This window comes from Pinus tabuliformis, chromosome 5_1, assembly GCF_031772625.1.
Source record: "Pinus tabuliformis cultivar Carrire ecotype Pingquan chromosome 5_1, CPIR1, whole genome shotgun sequence".
NCBI lineage: Eukaryota > Viridiplantae > Streptophyta > Pinopsida > Pinales > Pinaceae > Pinus > Pinus tabuliformis.
In genome coordinates this window covers 67,196,804-67,215,252 of record NC_142305.1, presented here as the reverse complement: position 1 = coordinate 67,215,252, position 18,449 = coordinate 67,196,804, and the positions used below count along the sequence as shown (strand labels likewise).

General features: G+C 37.3%; 1 protein-coding gene across 4 annotated transcripts in view; it reads left to right on the top strand.

Moving 5' to 3' along the window:
- LOC149163480 (ADP-ribosylation factor GTPase-activating protein AGD12-like) overlaps positions 1-18,449 on the top strand; it is a 210,658-nt gene that overhangs the window by 172,381 nt on the left and 19,828 nt on the right. For all 4 annotated transcript variants that reach the window (XM_089431744.1, XM_089431745.1, XM_089431746.1 and 1 more), the window contains 4 exons: positions 10,359-10,522; positions 10,623-10,863; positions 10,960-11,076; positions 11,201-11,296. In XM_089431744.1, coding sequence (XP_089287870.1) covers positions 10,359-10,522; positions 10,623-10,863; positions 10,960-11,076; positions 11,201-11,296 — 618 coding nt within the window. The remainder of the gene's footprint in view (positions 1-10,358; positions 10,523-10,622; positions 10,864-10,959; positions 11,077-11,200; positions 11,297-18,449) is intronic.

Below are 18,449 nucleotides of genomic sequence, written 5' to 3'. Positions count from 1 at the left end.
TCAGAGAGAGATTTTCCTCATGAATCTTGCCCTCTTGGCTTGCACTGCACAATCCTCTGGGGATTCGATCTGCTACCTTCACAGCACTTCGATCTCCCTCCTTCTCTTCAACGCTCGGCTCTTCTGGACTACTCTTTTGCTTCACCTACGCTCTGATACCATGTGAAAATTTGGAATCCCCAAATCACTACTGTAGAAACTGATTATATTTCTCCTACTAAATCAAGTTATTTACAGTATTATATGGTAAACATCGAAATAAATACAACTGCAATCTTCACAAATTAAATAATATGTGGAAATAAGAACTGAACAAGAAAAAAATAGCACACACAAGTGACACCGTTGTTTTTGGACAAATGTCCCTGGAAAATCCCAACTTGGGAAAACCGATGCAGCAGTTGAGGATTTGAATTATTATTTAGTAATTTCTTAGTACAATTCTTCGATTGCCCAAAGTGGCAATCCAATACAAAGATCTAACTAGACAAAAAGATAGTGAGATGATCTCACCTTGTCACTAGGAAATTTGTCATTGATTTGCGTTGGAGATGAGCTTCTGCATTGTCTCTGCGCAGTACTGCATCATGCCCACGCAGGTACTATGTCACTACTGTTGGGACTACGCTGCACCTCCTCTCGATCCTCTGCTCGCTGGAAACTTCAGCCCTCTGGCCTTCCGATCTCACACCCCGGCTCTGGCACTGTTCCCCAGCAGAAATACGGACTCCCTCTGAAGCTCTATGCTGCCATAGCATAGCTCTATGCTACCTCTACATGGCCCAGTGCTACCTCTTCGGACTACTCTTTTCCCTCTCTACCTTGCACCCTCTGGATCAGGAAAACTTCCTCCAAAAAATTATCCCTACCCCTCACTACAATAAATCTCCTCGATCACCTTCTCCGGCAACTGTGGCGCTGCTCTCTTAAGAAAATCAATCTCTGATCTCTCACTCGATATATCTTCCAAATGCCCATCAAGCCTCTTCTTATAATCCTCACGTTGATCAATCAACGACCCAGATTAGATTCTAATCAATGGCTCAGATCATTTTGGCTTGATCCTCGTCTTCTTCTAGAAGTTTCACCCCCAATTTGATTAATACCCTTCAATTATTTTAATTTCCTAAGTTTAGACTTAAGCACCCCTTAAAAATAATTAATTAGTTTAATAAAACTATCTTTGGGTGGAATTTCCCAAAACGATTTTTGGGTATTCTGGAATACCTTTGTCCTAGCCTCCCTAAAAATATTTAAGCTGAGAGCACATCCGATGTTACCAGAAATCAACAATGCAATGGCAATGGCACCTTGCCCTAAAATCCTTCCCCTCCATTGCCACTATTATCAGAAGCACCTATGGATTGAAGGGTTGACCTAGTACATGCCACCTCCACGTAGGGGATGGAAACATCTAATAGGGTTGACTCCCTAACACAAGTAGGGAACACTTTTACAGGACTTGGTCTAGTTAGATATTTGAAGGTGGTCTCAATTTGAAGTGTTATTATGCCCTTAACAATTAAGTATGGTACACTATGATCCATCTATGGTGATTGTCCCTAATGATTAGTGGTTTTCACTTGGTCTTGAGATAATTTTGTCAAGTGGTTCTTTGCACAGCAATAAAGGCCTTTGTGGGCACATTTCATCACTCCACTACACAACATGCCCAGATTGTTTTACACCTTATTGAGAGTAGCGAGGACCGTGCAGATGCAGTGTTGCTTCTCTGGACCAGAGCGTTGGGCACTTTGACAATTCCATATGATGGTTGACAACCTAGAGTACCCACAGACGATGAAATGTTGAGTTCATCTTGCTTGGCATTGGATTTACTTGATATTGTACCTTGTTGACCAAGGACACACCCAAGTCGGCCTTGACACCATTTGATGGGCGTTGCTTGTTCCACAGTCCAGATGATGATTGTCATCCCAAGGATGACAAAAGGAGGACTTTCACTCACTCTTGGAACCCCAATGTTGGAGAGAGACAGTGCCACGTCACCCATCTTGCCCTTGAGAGAGTGACATAGGGCACCTAGAGCATGACTTTTGTACATGGAGGCACTTTGAGGCCCTTCTTGAGTCTTCCCCTTAAGATTTGGGTTGATTATGACAATGGGGCTTCTACTTAGCCTATTCCACACCTTGACGTGGGATTTGTTGCTCAAAAATGAGATGACATCATGCTTTTGGAGGATATTGATCCACATGTGTGACCATTTACGACATTATTTTATTGTTTTGAGCTATGGGGTTGGCTTGTGACCCCTTGTCTTATCAGAAACTGAAATCCTGTAAAAGTGAAGGGATAGACCTCATATAAATAGAGGATACCTCCACTTATTCTTTTCATCATTACACATGTGAATTTGGCCTCCTTAGAGAGAGTGCCAATTGCCTTGTCTATTTCACTACTTGGTAAAAATGTGATTTTTGTGGAGCACCTTTATATTGGAGATTGATTTTGCATTGGAGATGTCTTTTTAGGATTGAAAGAATGCTTTCTTGGAGGAATTTGTATGTTTATTGCCAATTTTTCTATATTTTACATGTGAATGAATATATGCCAGGGTTTCTAAATGTTCCATGACTAAATGCATATTGTGTATTGGAATAAATGCATATTGTGTATTGGAAATATTGGTGAAATTTTGTATGTTAAAATTATTCTTCCTTGAAACCTATAAAAGAACTCCTATGGTACATCTTCTATATTTCATGTCTCCTCCTAGAAAAAGATAGCTAGGGTTTTACAAGAAGAAAATTATTACACCCCACCCCTTATTCCAATCATTTTTCATCTTCCTTTAAAATTTGCCCTAAACCTCCATTTGCGCTAGAAATAGGCACTGACCATGGTTGTGTTGATAAATAATTATTAAAACCTAAATATTTTTCTTTTCTTATATCTCTTAGGCTTTTTAAGGCAAGCTGCTAGGGCTTTTATAGGGCCAATTTCCCATGAAGGGTGAGTTTGAGTGGATGTTTGTGGATGGAATTCCAAGATTTGCATCCATAAAGGTTTTAAACACAAAATCTAGCATTGATTGTGCTAATACTTCCTAAGTAAGTTGACGTCATCCTTTGGAAACTCCTTTGTGCTTTAAAAACCCTAATCATTAGTCAAGCTTCAACTTGAACCCTATTTGAGAGTTTTCCCTTTCTTGATTTTAATCATTAAGGAAAACCTTCCTTTGACTTCTACATGTCTAGATAGTCCTTTATCATTCCATATCAATAAGCCTTAGCTTGTAGTAGTCCTTAGGTAGTCTAGAGTTAGAATACATGTTCCTTTATAGAGGAGCCTATTTCATATTTAAGGTACCTTTCCCCTGGCTATTCATATCACCTTGAGCCATCGAATTGGAAAATCTTTATAGGTGAATAAAGGGAAGTCTCCCTTGTGGTGAAATTCCTCTAAATGGTAGGAGGAAGATTATTGAGGTGACAATGTCAATCTTTCATTATTGCCATAGAGTCTGGCCCTTGCCTTGTGAGTTCCCTCACAAGGTCTGACAGATTTTGTGACAAAATTTTTGGTGTTGTTATCGAGGAGTTCAGTCAACCTCCTTGTAATCTAAAGTCTAAGATTTAATAAAACCTTGGTGACAATAACCTAAAGACGAAAACATAGATCCTCATTCGGCAACTCCAAAATCTGAAACTACTATTTACCCTAGTAGCTTGTTCGACAAAGTCATAGCTCCAAGGAAGAAAATGTAAAAATTCTATTGGAGTTAATTTGGTAATTATTCACCTATCTTTTAAATGATTATTTGTCCCAACAAATTAATTTACTGCAAACACTGAATAAAAACACAGCTACAAATTTCACCAATTAATAAACCACAAGGATTGAGAAAACAACACATAAAATAGATATTGATACTTTTGGACAAATTGTCCCTGGAAAACAATGTGGGGAAAACCAATTATGCAAATGAGGGTTTATAAATCAATCTTGCACATATTGCAATAATATCAAAATTATCGCCAAACTACCCCTCACCAATATTATTGCCACAACTTATCGCGATAATTTCCCTGTTTTGAATTTATCGCAATAATTTAATTTATCGTGATAATTTGGGTAATTATCGCAATAATTTCGAAATTATCGCCCTTTTGTCAATTTCAACTTATTGCCATTTAAAAAACAAATAGCCCTAATTTTTAAAAAGTGATTTAGGGGATTGCGCTGTGAGGATACTCTTCCTATTTCCATCAAGCAAACAAGGATAAATCTATTGTTTTCTTTTCCCAAAATTCATCTCATGAGATACATACCCTAATAGTTAATGGTAATGTTAAAAATTTAAGTAAAAAGATGAAAATGAAAGATAAAGGAAAATGTCACTTTTACTTTAAGAATTTAATATTACCATTAATTGACTCAAGATGTTTGAGAGTGGTTTTGACCTCGTTGGATTTCATATGGAGAAAGAAGAATGTTAGATGCCACTCAAAATCCAGCAAACATAACACTCTTAAGGATTTCAAGATCGATAGGATTGCAATGTTAATGCTGGATTCGGTGATGTACGAGGGTATGGAGCTAACATTTAATCAAGATCACCAAGCCTTCTATGTACTTCGATGTTGGTGGCATTCACTGTTGAGCTCTTGCTTCATGACCCTAGTAAAAATGTACACTTCACTCAAGCAAAATTATTGATTAGTGTTGAGAAATCTAGGGCATATCAATTAGGTGATTTCTCTTCTAATGATAACTATTTGTGAATGCCTTTTACTTCTTTAGATTAGGATCTTCTCTTTTACTTAGATTATTATAGTGTTTTTCTTCATCAAACAGCGACCAATGCATAAACAATAAAGAAGAGACACATAATATAGGCGATCAACCAGGGCTAAAACCTCTCCAATTTGAGAGGAAAACCCAAACAAATTCTTCTTCTTATAGAGACTTCATATGACGAATACCAAGACCCTTGACACAACCTCTGCAAGACCAAGTCACAAACCCTTCTTTACTATTTCTTCTTCTTGACCAAGTCAACAGTAGTCAAACTGATTTCTAACACTGCTAATTTCGGCTACTCTGAATTTTGGCCTTCTTCCACAAACCTGCAACTCTCGGCCTATCTATACCCTTGCAATCAACATGTGTGAGCTGATTTGGAGTGGTTTGGAGATGCCTTCCTTCTTCGGTTGGCTAGGAGTCTTATCCTTGTGACCTCAGCTAGTAAGTATGATGATATAGAGACCTTCTTCTTGGCTTCTTCACTAGCTGAGGAAACCCTACTGCAGAACCCTAATACCTGTCACACATGCGAGGAAAAGTGACCAAGAATAGTGCCAAAATAGTTCAGATTCTCCTCCTCCTTCCTGCACTAGATGAGAGGCTTCTATATCTCCCTTTCTTGCACTTCCTAATGTATTTCAGATGCATGACCGAATTTTGTCTCTAGGATGAAGGTCGAGTTGCCTATTAATAGTGGTTTTCCCATGTAAATTAGCCGACTTGACTTGGAGACTAAGCCAACATGCCTTTTGGAAATCATCTTATTCTCTTTTTGTAAGCCGACTTCAAGGGATGTTTGTGACAAGGTCTTGGAGGGCTTATGACACAAATAAATTCTCTTTTACAATGTGTAACATACCCAAATGGGTCTTTCATCTTTGACATTGACTCTATAGACTTTTATGACATGATGACTAATCCTAAAGGCTCACAATGGGAGCCTTAACTAAAAATAAAATTCCTTGCTCATGAAACCCATGAGACAAGCATTACAAAAATAATTTTATTTTCTTCTTTACATCAATTACATAAAATCATAATTACACATGTCATTATGAAGACCAAACCTAGTTACACTTTTCAACAATTAGGATGTTAAGCTTTTTCTATCTTAATTTAATGTTTATTGGGTGACCTTGATGAATATGATCCCAATATTGGCAATGATTTCGATGTTATGTAGCTATTTGTTGTAACATGATTTTCTTTGGATTTTAGAGGCCATTTAGAGCCTCTCTATTGATCTATTTCGATTCAGATATGGATTACACCCGGTGATATTTTGGTTATATGCGCCCTTGTTATTTACATGAGAAAGTTTGCATGTTTGTGTATAATAATTTGGATTCATATGGATGCACATGAATTATATTTTCTTTTAAAAATTTGAATATTTTATGTATTTTTTGGTCGACCAATCTTTTGGTCTAGTTCTGATAACGTTGTTGAGGATGAATTGACCATTTTCCATCAAGCAAACAAGGGGAAGGTCGTTGTTTTGATTACCATGATTCATCTCATGAGATACATTTATTTTTGTTTGGATATGATATGATATCATTCTTTTAGATCTTATGAGTTAGGACAAATATCATATTTCAATATCGATATCTGATGTATCTAGTATCTACTATCACTTGACATCTTATACATCTGATATATCGATTTTATTTTCATATTTATGTGGCGATGCGTTTGTTTGATGTTGATGTTGTTTTAGAAGTAAAAATTTGAAAAAAAATGATTATTTTTGTATTTTTTTAAGTTTCCCGACAATTTCCGATATTTTACCCGATATTGAAGATAATTAAAATTTTGGACCCCCGACGATAAATGTAACATTGCTTCCAAGCCCTAAAGTTAGAGGCACCTTCCAACTTATTCTTTGTCTTAGTATAGGAACCCATGGTCATAGACTAAGTCACCGTGTTCGTGTTCGTGTTCGAATTCAGCAACTTCGAAGTTCGAATAAAGTTCGAAACTTAAAATTTTGGCTATAAAGTTTGGCATTAAGTTTGACATACTAGAAATTTTGGCCCCATATTCTTGAAAAAATCATTTTCAAGATACCAGTTAGTAGTAAAACCAAGAATGCCACTCATATGAGTAAACAATGCATTAAATAAAAGTAGTGCACTGAGCACATTGAAAATGAACTCCAGAAGAAATATAATTAGGACTAGGTCTAATGCACCTGGACATTTGGAAGCTCAGGTATATGCATAAACACAAAAACATTAGCTAGAACATGAACCTGAATGACGATTCTTTAGAGCTTTTCTCCTGTCTTCATCACCGTGTTTCATGTAAGGGCTCAGAATAAAGAATTACCCATTCTTAATTTATTTTCAGGAAGATGTATTCAACTCATAAATTATGAAGATATGATTATAATCATTGAGTCTAGATAGCTGGTCACTATACCATCCTCATGATATTTTTTAATACAAGGTGAGGCAAAACCGAGATGTCAACTCAATATAAATAATTGAGGTCTCAGGTCTCTGTTCGTAAAGGCTTTGGGTCCTAGATCACAAATACCATACTTCTAAAGAATTTGTCTTCCTATGACTTTGTGACCAGAGGTAATCAAGTTCATATCACCAAAAACTTCATTGCACCCAGATAAGCCAGGTACATTTTGCAACTTGGACAAAGGTGGGGCGATCTTTCAACTCTTTGTGTGTTCCCGCATGCATAACGGTACATTGAATCTAGACATACATTGGCTGAATTGAAAACAAACACCAGCATAGAAGGCCAATGTTGTGGACTGTTTGCATTTTTATTTTCCAAGAATCACAGTTGCAAGCTAAGTCAACTTGCATAACGCATTTGCCGTCGCTGTGTGGCTGTGCCTGTCAGCACACCGGGGTCAAGAGTAGAGTGTGAGGTTGTGAGCACAGACAACAATGTACATTTAGGGTTTTGATTTTTGATTTTTTTTAAATTATCAACTGCTCAGATTTACTTGAACATGAAGCCGAATTTAATCAATTTTAAGGTGATTTTTTTATCCTGTTCATGTTCGAATTCGTGTTCAAGTTCAGCTCAGATTTGCGTTTGTGTTTGCTTTGATGTTCGGTGAACTGAAATGAATAAATTCTAGACATTAAAGTTTGGCGAACTTCGAATTTCAAGGATTTTGTACACCAAACAGAGTGACTTAGGTCAAAGATAATTCAAATCTGGACAATATTCAGATTGCAGAGGGTGGTCTCTTAAGAGTGATCTCAATACCCTTTCCTTCACCAAATCTCTAATACCATGTTGATTTTTATAGTGCAATTAATCTAACAACAAATTTTCTGCCAGATAACTACTTCCAATGATACAATTACTTATTTGACACATTCAGATCATTAAGCAATTACACTACAGAAAATTTCAACCATAAATGCAGTAGGGTGGTATAAAATGCACAAGAGACAAAATTTATGCTGGGAAAACCCAACAACCTTTCTTATGAGAAATTGTCCAATTCAAATCAATTTGTACATCTGAAATCCAGTCAACATATCATCCCATTGAGAATAACAAATTCCAAGTCAAAGGAGTGAGAAAGTCAAAGTTCTGCTCAAAGTCAAATCTGGTCAAAGAGGCCAAATTTAAGCCCTGCTGCTTCTGGTCAACTGAGGTCAAAAGGGCCACATTTTGGTTCTGTAACTGCTACAGAAAATTTGGTCAAACTGTTGACTTTGACCTGTGGTCAAAGTTTGGTAACAGTCCATATTCTGCTCCAAAATTTGGTCAACTGGCAATCAAAGATTCCTGGAATATTCTGCCTCCAAAAACAGTCAAAGATTTGGTCAAATAGCAGCAGAATAGTCCAAGTCAACACTGGTCAAAGCAGAGAATAGAGAGGTCAACTTCACTGGTCAAACTCATCTTCTTCTTCCCTTCGCATGTGTGATCAGATACTCCTTAGAACAGATCCGAATTGGTTGTGTGATGATGCCAAATGAGGAGATCGAGTTGCCAATATATACATGTCCAGTTGAATGGGTTTTTTGACCAAGGGTCAAACCCCTTCAAGAGGTGGGGCCAACCTGTAAGCTTGAGGCTGACTTGAACAGCAATAAAATATTAATTTTAATATTGGCTTTGTTGACTTTAAATACTGACTGCAGCTACATATTTTCAACACACCAAAAGCCCTAAAATCAAAATTCTTTTATTTTTTGTTTGTTTCCAAAGGAATCTAACAGTGAAAAATCTAAGAAAAATTATTAGTTAAATTTCTTTCTTTGTCTAGTATAGATCTCATATTTTATTCTTCTCCCTGAACTAGCTTACTCAGGTGGTTATTCTTAATTATTGATCTCCAACCTTGAAAAGGCAAAATGACGTATAAAACTTGTTAAAGTCCCCCAAAGTGCATAGATGCTCCACAAACTCCACAATACGCGTAATAGAAGACTCTTGGTGTTCCTCAAATGTGGCCATACAATTACAAGTCTTCTTGGTGAAAGACATCCTAAAAATCATGAAATAAACCCATCCAAAGGGAAGCCCCTCCACAGCAGTTCCACAATTCCTGGGCAAGGTTAAAAACCTTCCTTAAATGTGCAATGCGAATCCCCTAGGGTCCTCTATTGTGGGCACTTGATTCTTCCAATTAGAAGAGGCTCAACAAGCAATGAAATAGTTTTTTAGAAGTGGACGGCCTTGAAATCAGCTCCAGCAAGCAATGGGTGAAGTCTCCAAGGGGAATCAAACTCCTCCAATCAAGTTAATGGGAGAGCCCCAACACATCTACACGTGCCACAATAAATCCCCAATGCCATCTCCAAGAGGGATGTCTCATCAAATGTTGTGACACATGCCTCAAAATGAGTGAATAAGGTGAGAATTCCAAAACCTGAACTTGGCATGGCACATGAAAAATAGGGAGTCGTCTATGGAGGCAGAGGAATTGCCCAGACGGCCAAAAGTGGCTGGAATCTGGGCAAAAGAAATTAAAAAAATCTTGTAGAGGCAATGTTCGAATCATGTTTTTGATGGTGGAAATGGATTCAGCACCATCAAAAACTTTTGGGGCACCTAAAATCTTCAAGTTTGACCGCTGTAACTAGGATTTACAAAAATCCCTGCCGGATTTTATCAGAATATGGCTGGAATTTCCATAATTTTCAGGGAAAAAAAGCAGTCTCGTTAGACTACGGCGAAAAATAACTCCAATAATTTTAATCAATGCCTTGAGAACTGTGGTCTGTGAACTGTGGTCTGCCTTGAGTCAGGTGCATTGCCTTGGAAACCGTGAACTGCATTCGGAACTGTGAAAATGCCCAAAAATCTGAATGAAGCAAATGACATCCTCAGGTGGTACCCAAAAATCTGATTGACTCTACTGGCATTCTTAAACCCTAGGGTAATACCGCTTAAATGATTCATGTCAAAGTGCTGAGTTTACATCATAACTTTTAATGTTTATAGATAATGCAAGTATTTACATAGAAAAGGGTCGTTGAATAATACTGTAGATGGATAGTTCACTTTACTTTATATGACAGTTTTGGTCGAGGTCCTACAACCCTTTGGGATTATGGATATTTATCAATTTCAACATTTGGTTTCTTCTGCCACAGGTCTTATCAGTGACACTAGATGAGTGGACGAGTGACCAAGTTGATGCTATGATTGATGTTGGTGGAAATGCATCTGCAAATGCAATATATGAAGCTCTTCTTCCTGAAAATTTTGAGAAACCTGGACCAGAGGCATCATCTGAAAAGCGTTCTAATTTTATTAGGTAAGTTGCTTCACGTACATATGTCTACTTGGTTATTGGACACTTATGTTAGCAGATACATTTTTAGAAGTGGAAGCAAGTGAATATCAATTCCGTGCAGGCACAAATATGAGCTGCAAGAATTTGTAAAGCCTAGCCTACGTACAGTTTCATCGTCCTCTTCAAGCCACAGCTCATCAGTGCAATATAGGTTTTCCAGCAACAGCTTGGGCCATATTCTGGAGCAAAAACCCACAGGCAAGACAATCCATGGCTCTCGTCTTTCTGGACTTAGTCATGCTTTCCGAAAAAGCTGGAGAAAGAGAGAACCAGAGAATAAAGAGATGAAAAGAAATTCACTGGTACAAGCAGTTAATGCTGTTACTAATGTTTCTTTCTTACAAAGTTACTTTTTTATATTGTTGATATGCATGAAATAACCTTTTGGTACACAACAGTTAGGTATGGTGGAGTTTCTAGGTTTGCTAAAAATCAAAGTTGTGAAAGGCACAAACCTTGCTGTACGGGACATGATTACTAGTGATCCCTATGTTGTGCTGACAATTGGGCATCAAGTGAGTTGTTTTCGATGTCTTTCTACCATCTTGCTTTGATACATAAAAAGCATATTTTTGGTCTTTTTATCAGAAACTATATCCATATACCTTGGGGATGTTGCCTCTTGTTAATTCTCTGCAGACTGTAAAGACACGAGTCATAAGGAGCAATTTAAACCCAGTTTGGAATGAAGAGCTTATGCTGTCTGTTCCAAATCCTATGCCTCCGCTGAAAGTGGTGAGCAGTCAAAACCAATATCATGCTTATGTATTGAAATAAAACATCTTGAAAATCCTCCTTTACTTGTTGTCCAGTTTCTTATAAATGTCCTTTTGATATATTGATTATTGCATATATAAACTGTTGTGCAAAACTATGAATGGAACCACAATAACAAGCTACTGATAATATTTTGCCTCGAACTTAACATTATGCTGTTCAATTTGGAAAGTGATATATAACTAGCTCTGGTTAAAAATTAAAATGGTCAATCCTTGGACTTTGTGTAATGAGGGCTTATTGTCCAATAAAAACAACATGTAATCCCCTCCATGAATCAAATGTCAGATTATCAACGTGCAAAAAAATCTCCAAGATGAGCTAGGATACTATAGATCTAGTGTTGATAGTGTGTCTGTTGGAATAATGCCAAGTTTGTTGAATACAGGGTAGTGCTTGCTGCAAGACAAGATCAACGTATCAAAAATAAATAAACTCATACTCACACTCATTCTAATCAAGAAACATAATCATTTGAAAAATTATAGTTCATAAGGGATCAAATTGTATTCACCCTCTTCAAAGCATTAGTTCAATTTACAGTGTTACTTCACAGACTAGCACCTTTAAGTACAAGTCTAAAAGATTGATACTAGCCTATGGGCAACTAAGAGGGAGGCCAATGTCACCTCATCAACCCTATTCACACTTTAGGTTGGCTCTTCTACAACTCAAGAGGGACTTCCTTAAAGTAGGATTGCTAATGCTTGTTCTTTTTTTTCTTTTTTTTTTGGGTTGTGGTTCACGGACACCTTAGTCAACGAGTGGTCGCTACATCCACGGAAAAATCTGGGCTGATCAACCCCGAAGTGAATCTAGCCCCGCGGCCCACTAGCAAGGCCTAACCCCAAGGGCTTCGGGCAGAATGGACCCTGTGACCTCTCGAACGACAAGGCACTGATTTTGACCAACTGAGCTAACCCTTGGGGCTGATTGCTAATGCTTGTTATACAAAGGCTCAAGGTGATTATGGAGAAGTAGGTTTAGCAATAGTAGTAAAGTGGCTTTATAAATGGAGTGATTGGAAGATTATTGAATAGTGTCAAATCCATTGGCCAAGTGGAGTCAAGGATCCACTAATGATGGCAACAACTATGAGAATAGGAATGAATATAGTTTAGATAAACTTTAAAGTACCTATAAACAAAATAATCTTTCTATCTACGATCACAGGGAATTACTTGTGGAAAACCCTTGTTAAGGAAATTGATTTATTCCTTTGCAGTATTGCTCTATTTGTATTGCATTCTTTGGCATTTTGTAATTGGAATCTATTGTTCAAATTCAAATTTATGTTAATTTTTTGCTATTTGGAGATGCCAAAGATAATTGTCATTTTATTATTACTGCCCTATGCATACGTTCTTGGTCAGTTTTTGGCATTGATATAAGCTGTCTTGTCGCCTAAGTCACATGACACGAGGACATGACACGGAGGACACGTAAATACGAGTATTCAATACGAAACGCAGCGACCTGGAAACAGGACACGGGGAACACGTTTTATATATATTTAATAAAAAAATATACATATATATATACCGAAATATAGTTTTTTATCCATATTGTTTTCTGTTTTGTAAATCTATCTTTTTCTTCATCATTTATTGGTCTCTTTATACCTATGCCTTGGATATTTTCATGATTGTCATCCCTTGTTTTACACCTTTATCCTTATATATGCAACCTACATGTGCTTATTGACCTTACAATTATATCTTCTGTTGTGCAATGCATAGTTCTTTATTTTACCATGCTATTGTTGGCTTCTACAGCCCCATCCCAATTTTTTGTTTTTTAAATGGTCATTGGACAAGACTAGTTGAATTTTGAAACCCGTTTTGTTGTGAAATTCAGGAAAAAATCCCCTCAATAGAAAACAAAGCTGTCTTAGATACTTGTTATGGCTCATTGGAGCAAGTCATTTCTTATCAAGCTCACTGCTTCAACCTCTAATTATTGTCAAGTGTCAACAAATATATAGAAAAGATGTTAAGATCTACAAACACACTGGAACAGGTAACTAATGGCAGAATTGGCTCGTAATATAACATGGGAAATTTGCAGCGAAATATTCATGGAATGCAAGTTTGCTATAGATCAAAGGTTGAATAAAAGATTTCCACTGCAGCATGTCCATGCTACCAGACATGCCAATAAATTGTAATCTCTTGTAGTTATCAAGCCAAATGAATGAACTAAAGTCTTATCCACAGACAACAGTTATTATTAATATTAATATATATACCAGTAAATGGAAGAACTGCACATTCACATTAGTTGTTATTTGTTAACATGCGTGCAGCACGAGAACAAATAACACATCTGTAAAACTCATCAAAGCCGGCGACCTGAAGAATAGGTCATTTCTCAGAAGTTATTAAGTAATGGAGGGTTAGGAACAGTTCTGAGTTTGCAGATTTCAGAAATGGGGCAAGCCGAAACATAAATAACTTAGAAAGGATAAACCCCATCAATCATATATATATAAAACGTGAAGTTTGAACACGGGTTTATGGGCCGGTTTTCTTGAACGCTGCACAACACAATCGGCTCCACACTCTGCTCCAAACTCAGTTCAAACAACAGCTCGCAGCTCCACACACACAACAGCTCCACACGATAGCACACGACGAAAAGACCCCGGAAAAATCCATTGCGTGGGCTTTAAACTACACGGTTTAGTGGGGTACGTATTCAACCAGAGGAAAACGTTAGGGAAACGTTTTCGATCAATGGGATACGCGTTTTCCAGATGAAGGACACGACGAAAACCGGCGAATATGTTTTACGTTTTACAGGACACGATGAAAAACGTTTTCCACACGTTTTAGGGCCATTTTCGTGTCCGGCACGTTAAATACGGGACACGGGACCTTGGAGGACGTGTCCTGTGACTTAGCTTGTCGCATAGCAAGCTAAGTAATAGGATACAACCCCAAAGGTCTCCGTGTCCATTTTCCACATGTTGGACACAAACACACTAGGACATGTGTTTGGCACATCTCCTGACCACAAGATATGCCCTAACCATGTCCTACCTATTTGAATAGGATACTGCCCCCGGGGCCTTCATGTCCATATTCCACATGCTGGACATAAACACACTAGGGCATGTGTTTGGCACATGGCCTGAGCGCGAGATATGCCCTAGCCATGTCCTACCTATATCACTCTAAAAACCGTTTTTCATTTCTCATTTCCTATGTTGCATTGGTTTTCCGGACAAGGGAATGGCGGGGACGGAGGGACAAGTCCCCTAGACAGCTAGAGCACACCCCCAATTTTTTTAGGGCATGGTGGGTAGGAGATGGCAATAATATATATATATATATATATATATATATATATATATTAGAATTCAAAATTCACTATTAGCATTTGTATTTGGTTCAAGATTATATGCATAACAAGCTATATTATATAGTATTATGCACAACCTTTTTGTTGGAAATCTAGGGCAGAATATAGATTAGAGTTATTTAACTTTATTTCATTTTGATCTTTTGACAAGTTCTTGTGATATTTAGATTAGTTCATTATTATGTTCTTTCCATCATCAAGACAAATGCCAACAAGAAGATCACAAAGACAATAAAGCGAACACCAGAGATAGGCTCCAAGCCAAGGAAAAACCCCTTAGAAGGGGAAAACCCAGTCAAACTCCTTCCACTAGAAGAACCAATTCAAAGTGAGACAATCCAAGACCTAATTGACCATGACACAGACTCTCCTCCACCCACAAAGTCAGCCTTTAAGAATCTTCCTTCAAATCACCAAAGAGAGTTGACCTCAAATCAATACTTCAACTAATCCAATAGGAATTTGTCCTTGTATCCTCCCTGTACCCTTAGCTCTGCAATACTTCAGATCTCTTGCATGTGTGACATAAATTTTGGCTTCCTTAGATTACACATATGTCTCCTCGTCCTTTCTTATGATTTTACTTTCTTCCTTCAGTTCTTCGCACATTTTCTTCACTTGTAGATTGCAGATCGAATCATTTCTTCTTAGGGCATATCTTGAACCACATCTTTCACAATCATCACACACCCTAGATTCCATCTTTAAGACTAAAGCCTTGGATGTCAGCAACTATATCGAGTTAGCGTTTCAATCATAATCAAAACATTTCTATACCTAGGGTTTTATTATCAAGCCTTAGAAACTTATATCAAATTATCAATATTTACTAGGGTTTTGTTAAACACAAACACCAAAACTCTAATGTTAGATATACAACAACTCAACCAAGCTAGGATTTCAAATATATGGAAGCACATACGTCTAGGATTTCATTACTAGGATTTTACATTAACCATTACAAGGGTTTTTCCATAAACCCTAAATTACCAAACCCTAAAAAGCTAGGGTTTCATCAACAAACCCTAAACATCAAGAGTAGGATTTTGTTGACACCTAATCCGAAACGGATGGGTGAACCAAATGACTTGCACAGTTTGATTATGGTAGCTGGTTTGCGCAGTTTGATTATGCAGTGTAATTGCGCAGTTTGTTATGACTTTAAACCTGATTCATCTCAAAAAGTTTGAGAATGACAAGAAAGATGATTTTAATGGCGCTATAATGTTGTGTTGTTGATATGTATTTATGATGGCAGTTTTAAGTATTGTGTTGTAAGCAGTTTTCAAAGGGGTTATATAAGCAGTTTTCAAAAGCATTCAAAGTCATATCAGTCAGAACATTTTATATATCAAAGCATTTGTGGAGGTGATATAGTGATATTGCACAGTTTTTTATTTTTGGTAATGTTGTATTGAAGCATAAAGTGATATAATATTTCAATGAAATTTTGATGCCTTCTGTCACACATTAGAGGGAGTTGTAGAATTTTTTTTTATCAAGCAGAAGTATTTTCTTTACAGAATGCATTCAATCATCTCTATGGTCGGAATAGTTCTCACTGGCAAGGAGAACTATTCTGAATGGTCTCGGATGGTAAAACACACCCCCATCTACAATGAGCTGTGGAAAGGAGTGTGTGTCGGAGAAGAAGACAAAGACCCTGTGCAGCCTACATCAGATAAAGAACTTGTCATTTGGGAAAACAAGAACAGCAAAGCCTATGCATTGATCGCAGCATATGTAAATGAAGAAGTAAGTCGTCATATTTCATCCTATTCCACTGCCTTTGAAGCTTTACAAAAGCTGAAAGAACTCTATGATTCACATTCTGCACTTGAAGTTGTTCAGCTCATGATTAAACTCTTCACTCTTGAACTGAAAAATAATGATCCCCTTGCTCTTGCATCTGAAATAAAGTCTATAATGCATGATATTAAATCCACTAAGGTTGAGTTGGATATCTCTCTTATTTCCTTTCTCAAAGCACTCTATCCTACCTACTCCAATTATCTTGAGTCTTTACAAGCAAATGGAAATCTTAAAGACATAACCTTTGAGTCTCTTGTGAAAAAGTTTGATGAAAGAGAGAAAGCCTTTGGAAAGAAAACAGTTCCTGAATCTTCTGAAGAGACTGTTTGCCTTGCTCATAAAGAAAAGCATCCTGCTCAAGATTCTACAAGAGGAAGAGCTGGACGAAGAGGAAGAGGAAGATACTTCAGAGGCAGGGGGGGCAGACATTCTCAAGCAGAAAAGGCAGATCTGCATTGCATTCGCTGCAAACAAAATGGATCACATGATGCTTCTACATGCAAGCTACCATGGGACAAGATTGAGCAGAGAAGAAATCAGCAGAAAGGTAAAACTGATGACACAGAGAAAGGTAAAGCACCTGAATCCGCTCACTATATTGAGGCACAATGTAACATTGGAGTAAATGAAGATTTGTTTAATGCTTCACTTGCTTCTTTGAAAAATGACTGGTTGCTTGATTCAGGAGCAACCTGTCATATGACTCATAGGAAAGAATTTTTTGAAGATTTCACTGACAATGTTGATGGAGCAGTATACTTTGCAGATCAGTCAAAAATCAAGCCATCAGGGCTTGGCACATTCAGGCTTAAACTGCCTGGTCTTCCAGATTTTCTTCTGGATCATGTTCTATATCTCCCACAGCTCAAGAGAAACTTGCTGTCCCTGGTCCACATCCGCCAGCAAGGTCACTCCATTCATATGTTTGATGGAAAGCTTGAGGTAAGAAAGGCATCTGACCATTCACTTGTCATGAGGGGTATAGAAGAAGAAAGACTTCTTAAACTGCAAGGAACCTCTGCTCATGCACAACATTTTTCATATATTTCTCATCATGAAGAAGGTACACTTCCATCAAGTTTATTATGGCATGCTAGATTTGAACATTTAAACTATGATAGTCTCCGCTTGTTGAAGAAAAATGGTGTTGCTGGTTTGCCTACAATTCCTAGAAAACATAAGCAATGTGATGCTTGCATTCTAGGAAAGCATAGCAAACAGTCTTTTCATGATTCACATTCAAGAGCACATAGGAAGCTTGAACTCATTCATTCAGATTTATGTGGTCCAATGCCTGTTTCTTCTGCAAATGGAAATAAATATATCATGACATTTATTGATGATTACACCAGAATGTGTTGGGTTTATTTATTGAAGAACAAATCTGATGCTTTTCAAACATTCAAGAATTTTCATAAATGGATTGAAAATGATGCACAATCTCATATTGGGTCTATTCGCACTGATAATGGAAAAGAATATACATCAAATGAATTTGAACACTATCTTCGCAAACATGGGATTAAACATCAAACAACTGTGCCTTATAATCCTCAACAGAATGGTGTAGCTGAAAGAATGAACAGAACAATTTTGAATATGGTACGATCCATGCTTTTCTTCAAAAATGTAAAGACAATGTTTTGGGTTGATGCTGTTCTATGTGCTGCATATATAAAGAATAGATGTCCATCTAGTGCTATAAGAAACAAGACTCCTTATGAATTGTGGTATGGACATGTTCCTTCGGTAAAACATCTCAGGATTTTTGGTTCCACCTGTTATGCTTTAATACCAAAGGTACATAGAAACAAACTTGGTGCTAGAAGTCGTAAGTGTATCTTCCTGGGGTATTCAAACACATCTAAAGCATACCGCCTCTATGATGAAGTAAATAAAAAGTTTGTTTTATCTAGAGATGTCATTTTTCTTGAAT